General features: G+C 39.0%; 1 protein-coding gene across 2 annotated transcripts in view; it reads right to left on the reverse strand.

Moving 5' to 3' along the window:
- Nucleotides 1–13847, reverse strand: part of REV3L (REV3 like, DNA directed polymerase zeta catalytic subunit) — a 153383-nt gene that overhangs the window by 38981 nt on the left and 100555 nt on the right. For both annotated transcript variants that reach the window (XM_075202931.1, XM_075202929.1), the window contains 4 exons: nt 12572–12708; nt 6855–11052; nt 4050–4927; nt 3247–3329 (listed from right to left, as the gene is read on the reverse strand). In XM_075202931.1, coding sequence (XP_075059032.1) covers nt 3247–3329; nt 4050–4927; nt 6855–11052; nt 12572–12708 — 5296 coding nt within the window. The remainder of the gene's footprint in view (nt 1–3246; nt 3330–4049; nt 4928–6854; nt 11053–12571; nt 12709–13847) is intronic.

Genomic DNA, 13847 nt, shown 5'->3' on the forward strand with positions numbered 1-13847 from the left:
ATGACTAATGTGTGTGGGGGACAGTATATGACTAATGTGTGTGGGGGACAATATATGACTAATGTGTGTGGGGGACAGTATATGACTAATGTGTGTGGGGGACAGTATATGACTATAATGTGTGTGGGGGGACAGTATATGACTATAATGTGTGTGGGGGGACAGTATATGACTATAATGTGTGTGGGGGGACAGTATATGACTAATGTGTGTGGGGGGACAGTATATGACTAATGTGTGTGGGGGACAGTATATGACTGTAATGTGTGTGGGGACAGTATATGACTGTAATGTGTGTGGGGGGACAGTATATGACTATAATGTGTGTGGGGGGACAGTATATGACTAATGTGTGTGGGGGACAGTATATGACTGTAATGTGTGTGGGGACAGTATATGACTATAATGTGTGTGGGGGGACAGTATATGACTATAATGTGTGTGGGGGGACAGTATATGACTAATGTGTGCTATTAAGTGAATGTGGGGCTGTTTGGGGAAAATTAGGTATATTTATTAAATGAAATTATGAATTATTTAATGCCTGAGATGGTTGTGGGAAATGGTTATTTTTATTAAATATAAATGCTATTTAATTTCTTGCTGGGGTTGTTTGGAGGGAGGGAAAGCGGTTTATTTATTAAATGGGAATACTATTAATTTAATGTTGGGCTGGTTGTAGGGAAATAGGTCTATTTATTAAATGTATATACTATTTAATGTCAGGGCTAGTTGGAGGGAAATAGATGTATTTATCAAATGTGAATACTATCATTTTACTGTTGGGGCTGGAGTAAGGCCTAATTTTAAAACGTGGGTGGCCGACTAAATGGATTTGGGACTGTATTTTGAGTTGCATTTGATTCCTGCATTTGAAACACATTAGGAAATGGTGTTCTTGTAGTATTTATCTTGAATGGCTCTATAATTTGATTTAACGGCAGTGACACCGAAGAAATATTAGACTCTTTCAGAACAGTAGAGGTCTGAGAGTTGACAGAAATAGGTGTACCAGTGAATGAAAGTGTGCTTACAGGTAAGTCTTCCTGTGTGCTGCTGGATGAGAGCTGGGAAGAGTGGACATGTCCAGTAGAAAATCTAGACAGAGAAAACTGTGACAACTGGGTCATAGATTCTGAGTTTGTCTCTTCATCCTTTGGAGTCACAGGCTGTTCTTGAATCACTGGTTCGGATCCAGCAGTTTCAACGTTTGCGCTCTTATCTCTATCTTTAATTTTTGTGTGTTTCCTTGGGACTTTTTCACTTTTTTTATGCCTAGGCTTCCCCTTTTGTCTTTTCCCATCTCTGCCCAACTGAAGTTGGTTAAATTTGTTTCCTTGCTTGATTACAATAGGAGGAGGGCTTACAGCTATTTTTTTCCTAGCTTTCCTAGTCCAAACAAGCAGCAACTGATCTAAAAACACCAGCAGCCACAAGTGGATAAAATGACAAGACAGGTAAGAGACCAGGACATTCTGCCAACTGTCCTGAATTTGGTGGGTGACTGTCCCGCTTAGTCAGAATTTGGTCTGACTACAAGGACAGTTGGGAGGTATGTACTGCTTCCCATTGTACTGCTTGTGAAGGCAGAACTGTGTGCACCTAATAGTAGTGCTCACAGTATTGCCTGTGTATTTGTTGAAAATGTGTCTAATAACCATATTACATCATAGGAGTCCCCCTGTCTTAAGTGCCCTGGGCTCCCCGAGCCTTAATCCAGCTCTGGTTAGCAGGGAGCGGGTAGCTACTCCCAGTTCCTGGATAGGACACAGCCTGCAGAGCAAGCCGAGGAGCTCTAAGTCTCATGAGATTTATTAATCTTGTGAGACTAAGGGCTAGATTTACTAAGCTGCGAGTTTGAAAAAGTGGGGATGTTGTCTATAGCAACCAATCAGATTCTAGCTTTCATTTATTTAGTACTTTCTACAAAATGACAGCTAGAATCTGATTGGTTGCTATAGGCAACATCTCCACTTTTTCAAACCCACAGCTTAGTAAATCTAGCCCTAAGAGCTTCCCTGCTCACTCTACAGGAAGATAAGTGCAGTGGGCTAGGGGTGTTGTAATGTGTTTCTGGGGTGGGGGGTGGCATGATAGGGAGGGCCTGATAAATGTATTTTTTTATTATAATGTATGTATCAATGCCCCATGTTGACCACGCCCCCAACATGTGGGCACGCCCCTGGCGGGGCCGCTGCTGCACAGCGGCACACGGTTTTGTCCAGCTCATCAACAGAGATGGGCCTGTATGCTTGAAATGCCAGGGCTGATTTTTAGTCCCAGTCCGGCCCTGTAAGCCTTTTTTAATAAAAATAGTAATAACAAATTGACATGCAGAAATATAAATGCAAAATAATTTCTTAAAATAAAACACTGAACCAGATGATCTACACTCACTTACTTTTGCACATAATCTGCTGGCCAGAGAAAGGATAGGAACTTGAAAATGTCTCAGTTGCTGACTGATTCCCAAAAACTAAAATTTTTCCAATCAAACCATTAATTTTTAAAAATTCTTCTTTCACGCCCAACCCCCCTCCCACTGTGACATTACCGAAAATGTGCACTGCTATGCTAATCTGTTTTACAACAAATATATTGCCCTATCGTCAAATTAACAATTCTAGTAAAAAATATGCCCTAACTACCTTCTGGCATGTAGCAGAGTTATGGCATTATATCCACTAAACATGGTATAATTTTCAGCACACAAACATAAGAAAGAGTTCTTTATGCAGCTTGTATGTCCTTGTCATGTTATCTGGTTAATTCTAGGGGTGACAAATATATACAAAAGTCTTCATAAACATGTACTATGAGAAGCATTGCTTTGATCAATGTTGGTTCCTATAAGGTTATAATGAACTTAACTAGATATTTTAGAGCAGCTGTTAAGGTCCATTGAACGCATATCTGGGTAATATGAAATGGTTGATTACTCTTCTGTGATAACAGGGCAACAGCAAACCACTGAATGTCACTTTCCTTTATAAACATACATTAACCCATTATTTGCTTACGACAGTGATTTTCTAGAAACCATTTTGATGAAAGTCAATTCAGAAATTAGGATACATTGTGACAACATTAACATATTTCCATAATGATCCTGATTAGGACATAATCATGACAGTGGAGAACTGCAAACTGTATACAATATTTATGATGTATAATAGGAAATGCTTGTCCTTTAGGTGAAAGTTTTGGGACCACCAAACACCCTGCATATCTGTAACCAGCACTTACCCTCATTTGAGTAGTTAGAAGTACTCTACGCAGTTTATCAGGGTTTGTGCCTCTTCTCTGACTCATCTTTTGACATTGTGTTTCTAGATCGAAAATAAAAAATTAGCGATGAAATCCAGCCAAATAAAATGGAAATGACATGAACTGTTCAATGTCAACTTCATATTAATATAATTTTTACAGCTTTTATTTGGTATTAAGAGTTTTGTGGCACAAATATTGAGTCCCAGATTTCATTTTAAGATCTATTTATTTTTTCTCAAACGTTACCCGTATAGAACTGTAGTTGGCCATCCTTTGTAAATATATACATTTGGTCTCTAATACCCAAATAAATATCTTGTAAAAATTTTTTTTTTATATTCAGCATGATTTCTTTAACCAGTCCCTGGCAGTATTAGTAGTAGCACTTTATTCCTTAATTGATATGCAGCCACTACAACACAGCATCATGTATTCTGAATAGGGTGACTTGCATGGCTCAGGTTACACTGGTGTAGCTGCCTCTACACACCATGAAAAATAAAAAAAAATTCCCTTCTACCAAAGCCAAGTATCAGAAAGTCCATCCTATCATATGGAACATATATATCTATATATTATAGCACGTGTGTATGGTTAAATTATGTAGCTCCTTCAGGGAATACAAGCCTGTTGCCTTTATATGTTCATGGAACTAGGCCGAGACTTCTAATACGGTTACATTTTATTGAAAATTTTCTTTACAACAATAAAGTATGCAGAAAATATTGACTTATTCTGGTGAGCACATTATGATCAAACAATCTCATGCAAAGACATACCTGAAATTAAAGGAGAAAATTGCATCATATCAGGAGATGCTACTTTAGTCCTCCTCTCTGCAACAGGTGTACTATGTAGACAAGCATGTTTGGATTTGTGTCTCTTCTGTTTAAATGGAGGTGGAGAAGGAGTTGATAAGCCTCCTACTTCACTTTTCACATTCCTCACTGTCTTTTCATTGTCAACTGCCATTCCCTCTTCAGCTGGTGATGATGGTTTATGATCTAGAGGGTCAAGGTTCTGCCAAGGTGTCAAAACTGGAGATTCTGGTGAAACAGAACTACCAGAAAATTCATTTTCATAAGTCCTATGACTTGATTCAATATCAGCTTCACCAGGCAGTATGTCAATTCCCCCTTCTACTCCTACAGAGTCTGAAACATGTAGAGTCGGCGGTGGGCTGGCTATATGGATCATTACATTATTCTCAATTGTTGGCTGATCTTCTGAACTTGCAGGTTGCGCCAATAAAATCTGTATTTCCTTTGGAGGCAAGCTGTTGCAACCATTGGGCACAGCGGCAACCTTGGTATTCTTGTCATCATTTGTCTCTTCAACTAATGGACATTTTCCTGATGTCTTAGAGGACTCGTAGAGTTCTTTGGCCTGAAGCCATAGCTGGACTCTCTCTGGACCAGGAGCACTTCTACATGGCATGATCACCAGCTTTTTATCATCATCAGGATTCAGCTTATTTTTCTCTTTTTCCATGACCAGTCTGGTCATTCGAGTGGGAGATACTGGCCTAGGGTTTTGCGTCATTGCTGAAAAAGCAGTTTTCCATAGTCTCAGTCCTTCCATCAAAAAATCCCCTTCAAACTCAGGAAGATTATGTGCAAGTTTTGTCTCAACTGTGAGAATTCTTCCTCCAATCTCTCTGTGCAGAAAAATGAAAGCAATTAAATGACGTGAACATTAGGTAGCTGAAAACCACAACAAACATCTTTTATTACAATATTTTTCTAAAAAAATAAATAAATAGGGAATGATAGCACATTTTTCATATAGTGGTAGCACTTCTTGAATAGAATTATCTTCACAATTGTGAAGTGTAATCATTTACCATGGACATTGTTTTAGCAACGGATTCATATATTGTTGATAGAAGCTATTCAAAGCATAAAAACAAAACATTACTGCTGTACAATTATTTATCTCTGATAAGCCAAAACAGCACAGACTATTTAAAGAATATTCATTCTGGCAGCTATTTGTGAGAAAAGGATGAGGTTTAAAAAAAGAAAAAAGAAAAAAAGTTTACGTAATAACTGTTTTTTCATCTTATAACTTGGTGTCTAATAGAAGGATTTTCAGTTTTTAAAAGGTGCCCATATTGTAAGCAATCTTTAAATTATGCTGGTCCGGGATGCAGATATGAGCTATTGGGTACGGGTTGTCCTTAGAACTTTCACAGCAGCAGGGGAGGAGTGTGCAGAACCTTTCTACTCATATAGAGAAAGTAGGCTGTACGTAACAGGGTTGGGAAACCGGGATAAAACAGGAAACCGCAGAGTTGCAATGTGTAAACATTAGGGTTCCCCAACAATATAGGGATGTGAGGCCCCATTCAAACATATATATATATACTTCAAGCTCATAAATCTTGTTGTATTTAGCACTGCTTTAAAAATATCCTTTATGATGTTAAGTCTAACCCCTTCCAGTGCAGCTAGTAGAATTACAACCATTAATTCCTGTGCAAAATGAAACTGATTGATGTTTTAAATATGCTTTTACTGAATCAATTACTACTGCAAAGAAAATACATGGAAGCTTTCAAAGGGTAGAGTATTACTTTACGTCTTTTTTTTTTGTTTGCTTTGTTTTTAAACTTCACTGCAATTGATTTTAACATCCTATGGGTGGCACTGTAGTTTTAAAAAGACATATTACGTTGCTGCCAAGTGACCGCATATAAATTGCACAATAAAAGAGAATTAATGAAAGGGCAAAAGATGTGGCAGGGGCGCACGCAGGGGAAGGGAAGGGGGGGGGGATTTTGGTTCTCCAGAAACCCCTCCGCGAAGATCAGTGTCCCTACATTGCGGCACTGTACTATACAGCAGCCGCGGTGCTGTCAAAGAAGCGTCCGCCGCGGCTGCTGTTCAGTGCAGTGCAGCCGAAATGGAGCTGCTGCGCATGCATGGCCGCATGCGCAGCAGCTCTGTTTTTTGGGGAGGGGGGAACCCCCCCTTAAAAATCCTGCGTGCACTCCTGTGTGGGTGCACTAGCCTAGCCTAGTTTTGGGAGCTACCCTAGGGAAACCTGTGCCTATCTTTATGGGATTAAGGACCAACTAAAATGTGCGCAACAAACTAATTAAAAAGTAATTAGTGAAAAGTCTATCCTACCACCACCACCATCAGGCTCCCACTAAGGGAAAGAAGCAGCTCAGTTAAGCTTGAATGTTTTCACCTGGAAATGCTGATTAAATTAATTCTGGAAGTCAACAACAGTACTAGGCCCAATCATGCACTTAGCTCGTACAAATCAAGGAGCAGCCTCACCCAGCACCTTCCATCAGATAATGCAGAAGATTGCACCGTCTACAGATGCTGCAGTGCCACACTCAAATCCAAGCACTTCTGCATAAAATGTGAGTGCATTCGTGAAAATATAGGCGCAGTTGGCACAAGCAATGTAGGAGGCACACATTTTGCAATTTCATAGATTCCCTTTCATGTTACCAACAGACAAAATGTTATTCATCACTAATGGTTGATCAATGGGATGAGACCATTTACTTGGTCATGCATAGATAAACGGTGAGTTAATTAAAATCTCTAATTATAATACATGCTCACCTAGGCTTTTCTGGAGCATCTGAAGGGTTGCTGAAGAATGGTTCTTGATAAATTGTTTCCATCAGGTCATGGTCCAACAGAGTTGCCATAATTTCATCACGGCTAGGTGGTGACATTAAAGGTTTTAAAATGTGAACTGGCCGAGGTGTAGCATTCCCATTCTTGGACTGAGATGGGGAACTCATAGATCTTGGTGAACTGTCAGGAGTTGGAGTCAGTCCACCACCGTGTCTTGAAATATACAGTTCTAAGTCTCCATCCATAAAATCTGTTTCAGGAGAAGATGCAAGCCCGGTAAAAGACGAATTGGAATTTGGCTGGCGGTAAACATCAAACATGGCCTCTTTAGTCTCACTATTTATTTCTGTATGAACCCATTCTGACTGAGCTGCATTAAATGAGGCGTTTTTCGGAAACCCTTGACTATGCAGACTACATTTTTTATTCTCAAAATCTTCGGCCTGTTGAGTAAAAGCTACATCTATAGAGGGATGATGAAAACTTTGAGTAAGTAAACAATCTTTCCATTGCTTAAGGAGAGGACTTTGCTTAACATCAACAGTCGATTTTTCAAACAAGTCAGGACTAAGAGAACTAGGTCTTTGTATTTGCTGTTCCAAAGTGAGGACGTTGTTCTGCTCAGTTGGTTGGCTTTCATGTTTTACAAGCTCATGTTCTACAGCATGGCTAGGGACGGGATCACTCAGGAATTTTTGAGGCAAATTTTGATCAGCTGGAATAAACTGGCTGCCTGTGTATAAACTGCAAAGACCAGTTTGCCCTACAGCATTGATATCAAAGTTGTAATTCTGCTCAGGAGATAAACTTTCTTCAAGTGAGTAGCAGCTTTCAAAACTAGGGTCAGCAAAAATCCCAGGGCTCCCATCAGATATAGAGCCTTTTATCTGGCGTTCACTCTGATGTTTAACCAAGTCGATTTTCATATTCTTGGCCTCTTTCTGCTTTTTGCTACGAGGAGCCCTGGGTTTTTTGTTTGGTGTTGCACACCGTGTTTTTTTATTAGTACACTTTTGTTCAGTCAGAGAAGACGGATTACCTTGAAGTTTAGAATTTATCTCTTCCACTGCTGTTACTTTCACTTTCTGTTGCTTTTTGTGAAGCAATTCCTTCAGAACTGCTATTCCACTCTGTGCATCAACAATTCTCTGTGAAGCACCTGCTTTGATAGAGTTATGAAGTGTTTTGGTACAGGAAAATATATCGGGTAAGCAGTTCTGATTCAGCCTCTGAGCAGTAAATTGTGTTCCATCAAACAATTCTTTTTGTTCCCAAGATGTCAGTTTGATAGGACTTCTCAAAGATGTTACCAAAGAACTCCTAGGCAACGGACCTTCTGAAGATGAACTCGAGTCACATTGTTTAGATGGGTCCTGTAAGCATGTCACCTGCTGCTGGTTGTTTATTGTGCATGGTAAAAGGTTTGACTGCAACTTTTCAAAAGGCAGAGAGTCTGGTACGCTTTGGGAATCCCTCAATTTCCCAACAGAGGCTAAAAGCCTTTTCTGCACTTCTGTGGGATCCTCTTGAGTGAAAGGAGTACAATTCAAGGTGAATTGTGCATTCTGTATTACCTGAGATGGGCGACTAAATGGATTTGGGACTGTATTTTGAGTTGCATTTGATTCCTGCATTTGAAACACATTAGGAAATGGTGTTCTTGTAGTATTTATCTTGAATGGCTCTATAATTTGATTTAACGGCAGTGACGCCGAAGAAATATTAGACTCTTTCAGAACAGTAGAGGTCTGAGAGTTGACAGAAATAGGTGTACCAGTGAATGAAAGTGTGCTTACAGGTAAGTCTTCCTGTGTGCTGCTGGATGAGAGCTGGGAAGAGTGGACATGTCCAGTAGAAAATCTAGACAGAGAAAACTGTGACAACTGGGTCATAGATTCTGAGTTTGTCTCTTCATCCTTTAGAGTCACAGGCTGTTCTAGAATCACTGGTTCGGATCCAGCAGTTTCAACGTTTGCGCCCTTATCTCGATCTTTAATTTTTGTGTGTTTCCTTGGGACCTTTTCACTTTTTTTCTGCCTAGGCTTCCCCTTTTGTCTTTTCCCATCTCTGCCCAACTGAAGTTGGTTAAATTTGTTTCCTTGCTTGATTACAATAGGAGGAGGGCTTACAGCTATTTTTTTCCTAGATTTGTTTGTTTGCGGTTTTCTTTGTCTTTTTTTAGTACCAATTGCACTCTCTTTCTTAGCACTACTTAAGGGATAATTCTTAAAGAGAGGAGTCTCCTCAACAGGACTAGTCATCATTTCTTCAGCTCTTGGATCGGTTGGTGACCAGCAACGTGGGGGAGACATATTTATTGGGCTTGGGCTTCTTTCTGTCAGAAAGCCAAGTTTTGACATGACATCCTTGTAGTCTGTATCACAATCCTCTGTTTCAACACTATATGATGGCATGGGAGGCATAAGAAAAATACGAGTTCTTTTTTTCCTTAGAGGTAGGGATCGCTTAAGGTGTTCACTCTGCGTCTTTGGAACTCTCCCTGGCTTTTTCTTGGTACATTTCGGTTTTGTTTTTCTTTTATTGATCTTCTTTGGTGCGACAGGGTATATTGGGTATTTGGTTGCAGGGGAGTCTGGTACTTTGGGCCAGAAATCTTTTAAAGGTGCCATTTTATTATAATATGTAAGTTTGCCATCTGTTAACATTACCTGCTGTTCAGTAGGGTCTAGCTTCTCTAATTTTACTTGCATGTTTTTTCTACCTTTAAAACGATTGATGATGATATATTTTATAATTACTGGTGGTAGCTTATTGGAAACCTTTCTGCGCTTGCGGGACTTTTGAGACTGTACCACAGATTCATTGGCTTCAACAGGTTGAGGTAGATTGACTATTGAGTTGTTTACACCCAGGTTGGCCTCCTCATCCTCAATTTCAAAATTGACTTTCCTTTTTGTCCTTAAAGTATACTTATTTCCATAAAGTGCCAAGGATGGATCAGAATCTGCATTACCCTCCTCAAAAGGACATTCAAAGCTATTCATTTCACATGTGTTACCTTGAAAAGCGCCATCATCCATCATAACAGCAATATCACAGGATGGTACCCTGTCAACATCAGGCGGACTTTTGCTACAGGCATTACCTGGGGCATAACTGCTATCTTTTACCAATTCCATATTTTGGAAATTAGAACAGTCCACTTTATCATGCTCAACGAAAAGCTGTTGATCTTGATTGAGATCATGTCCTGTGTCATTTCTTATACACTCTTGATGTTCCACTTCCATGACTACATTTATTTGCTCTTTATTTACAACGCTCTTTAGCTTTTTAGCAAGCTTTAACCTTGATTGTTTTTTAGGCTGTTGAAGCTTGCAGGTCATTGGCACAGCCTTCTGTGGCCGGTTCAAACAGTTTGAAAGTACAACACTGGGAAAAAACTTGTAATGGGTCACCTGCTGGTTAACACTGGTCACTTCTGCTTTGTGTTCCTGAAATTCTTCATATCGTACCTTCATTTTATTAAGGCTTCCTTCATTAATGTCTGTATCCACAGGGTGCACTGTGATTCTACTACCATCAACACATGGAGTCCTGTCACTACTTTCAGTTAAGGCTGTGTGAACAAAGCTATTTGGGGGAACATTACATTTATCACTTATGTCCGCAGCTTTTTTAACTTTGCAGTTACTCAGCTCGGTGAAATTTCGCTGAGTTCTATCTAATGTACCATCGCTGCCATGTCTGTTCATATGCAAAAAAGAGGCATCCTTATCTTTTCTAATGCTGGTGAATTTCCTGCACTGCAGATGTCTATTCATGGAGGAGATTCCATCTTCATAGACATTCTTGTCACTTGCTGGGATGGAGACAATGTCATTCATGCTTCCTTCTTTATGTAGGATTTCTGAATGAACAGAATTGGTGAAAGTTGCTGGATATTTCATACTATAAGTGCTATCATTTGTAAATGAATGGACGGAAAGTTCAGTTCCCTTTTCCCCAGTTGATTGGGAAAGCTCTTCTATTAAACCCTCTTTCTTCAATACATGAGATGAAAGGGCACTTGTGTGCTGACACTGGAACGCTGTTTTGGCAGAAGACTGTGGTTCCAGTGAAGCAGCATCTTTGTGAAAGATGGACGTCTTTATTGACAACTTGCTCTTTGCAATGACAGAAGAGTGGGTTAGCGTACTTTCATTATTCAAAGCGTTATCTAAAAATGAAGTGAATATAGTGTTACTTTCAGATTTTACATGGACATTTCAAAACAAAAAAATTACATCCACTTTAAATTTAAATTCCTTCCACTGCATCTGCTTGACTGTGCGAACTAAAGGTGTTCATATATGGGCTCACCCTGCCACTGGCCAAGTATCTCTCCAATAGAGGAAGAGGAGAAGGCTGTGGCAGTGTGTTTGTAAGAAGTCCAAATTTACCATAGGAGTACAGCTAACCTGGAGGAAACCCATGCAAACACAGGGAGAACATACAAACCCCACACAGATAAGGCCATGGTCGGGAAAAAAAAACTCCTGACCCCAGTGCTGTGAGGCAGAAGTGCTAACCACTGAGCCACCATGCTGCCCATGTGGTTGTGTGTTAACAACCTGAGACTACAGAGGGATTAGTGAACAATATGTGATAACTGCTGAATAGGGAAATATTTGTGGGGAACTTGCAGTTATTGTGTTACTAATAAGGGCCACCATTGAATCACATATTGCTAACATGATTTCTCTATCACTACTTAAAATGGCCAAGCAGCGAAGTTGTATTGGCAAGTTTGACTGTTAGAGACATTTTTATTATGAATACTAGAGTATATGTATTGGAATAGAGAGAGAGAGTGTGTGTGTGTGTGTGTGTGTGTGTGTGTGTGTGTATGTATGTATGTATGTATGTATGTATGTATGTGTATATATATATTTTATAGTGCAATTAGGCTTAAGGTGGAGATAATACACCTAACAGGGGGATCGTCTGTGTTCACATGCATATGACTATGTATGTATGTTACATAAATAACTAGCAAGAAATGAATAAGTTAATGTATCTACACACAGAATGTCATCTATTATATGTACCGTGTGTAAGATTATATTTTTGAAATTTATATCATCACATTATTGTACAAGTAAAGATTCTATTTCATACACATATCTGCGATGTGGTTATGAACCTATAATGTCTTGATATATGGGAGATATATATAGAAATCTGTGCGATACAGTAAATTAGGTTTAAAGGACTGAAGTAGGTGTGTCATAAGAGGGAAATTGTAAATGAGTATGGTAATGTAACGAGCATATCCAGAAACAGAATTAAGAAGTTAGCGTGTGCAATTATGGCGTAAAATACGGGTTCTTTTACACACAGTATGTATGCAATTGTATTGTAGTGGTAGGTTACAGTGTTTACGGCATCTCCACCATTGTTTCATTAATATATGGAACCAATTTAAAGGGTAAGCAAAACCAAAAACTACTACTAGTATGGACTTCTTTATCTGTAAACAAATGGAAAAAAAAATGGAGAAAAAAAGCAGGGGGTTACCTTTTAAATGTATTTACAATATTTTAAGCATGTTGTTCCAAATTAGACACAACAAAAACACTTCTGGCCCCAAGCATTCCGGATGATAGACAATAAATTTTATACTTGCATATTTTGTATTTCCCTAAAAATATTGCAGCAAGAAGTAGCAATCAATAAGCTAGAAATGTTCTATTTACCACTGTTTTCATCTGCTGTGCCATCTAATTGAGGTATAGAAAGATTTGCAAGGAGCAGTTTGTTGCTACTCCACTCCATTTCATTGTCTGTGGAGTCCTCTTCTTCTGATGAGCTGTCATCAATATTCTTACCAAGGCTAGAAAGAAAAAGAATGTTCACTTCAACAATACAAAACACGAAAACTACTTTACATAGGCTTAGATTACATGAGAAATATACCACTTGGAAATTGTGGTCACTGTCAAGATTATATTCAACACAAAGGCACATTCCCCTCCATCCTATCATCAAGAACATCCCATCAGTCACACCCTTATTACACCAAAGAAAATTCTGTAGGTTATTTAAAGAGTAAATTATCCCTCAAATGGAAAAGAGCCAACATAAAAACAGGTGTTAACACAGCTACGTCAATCCACTGCGTTATATGTTCCATTCCTTAATTGACATTTAGAAAATGTAAGAATGTATATACTTTGAATTACTTAAGGAGACAAGAGGATAGTGACAAAAAGTAAAATGTTTATATGCCCACGATAATGATTATGTAACAAGCGATACCTACAATCAGGTTCAAACTGTGACCAGAGAGGTATGAAAATTAAAAATTGAAATCAAAGTAAATAACTGAACATGATCGGCTTTGCTTGAGCTTTTTGACCCATCTCCTCCCCCGTCTATTCAGTGACAGCCAAATGTGGGGGAGTGATTAGATGATGGGCAATATACATTCTATCACTTTTTAAATAAAATTGCTGTAGAAGACTTTTCACTCTATTTTTCGTGTCAAAAATATTTTGGGGCGGAGGGGGTCCTTAAAATACTTCAGCAAACTGGAAACACAATTTTCAACTAGTGATGACAGAAAGTTTCATTCCATTCTGTTAGCATATTTCCTTACTAGAAGGAAAATTTAGCAATACTATAGAGAAAAAAAATATTTTCATGTTTAACAAGTCTGTTGTCCAAAAACATCTTAATGTTCTTAAGACAATATTTACCTCTAACTAATCACAGACATGCTCGCAGTGCCCTTTTGATACATGTCGCTGCCTCCTTCGCTCTATAGCAAGAATGACCCAGCAGAGTACCATCTGCTATCCTGGAGCCCTCTCTCGATCCTACCTCTGTGGTGCCGTGCTTCATACAGCAGTTCTGGCAGAGCTGTGTACACTAATCTCCTCTGGATAGGCTGCAATAGATAGTTTCTGTCATCGGTACAAAAAAAATCTACTCGCAGTTCTCCACTATTCTTCACTTGTTTCAGCAGACATT

The sequence above is a fragment of the Mixophyes fleayi genome, chromosome 3 (assembly GCF_038048845.1).
Source record: "Mixophyes fleayi isolate aMixFle1 chromosome 3, aMixFle1.hap1, whole genome shotgun sequence".
NCBI classification, from domain to species: Eukaryota; Metazoa; Chordata; class Amphibia; order Anura; family Limnodynastidae; genus Mixophyes; species Mixophyes fleayi.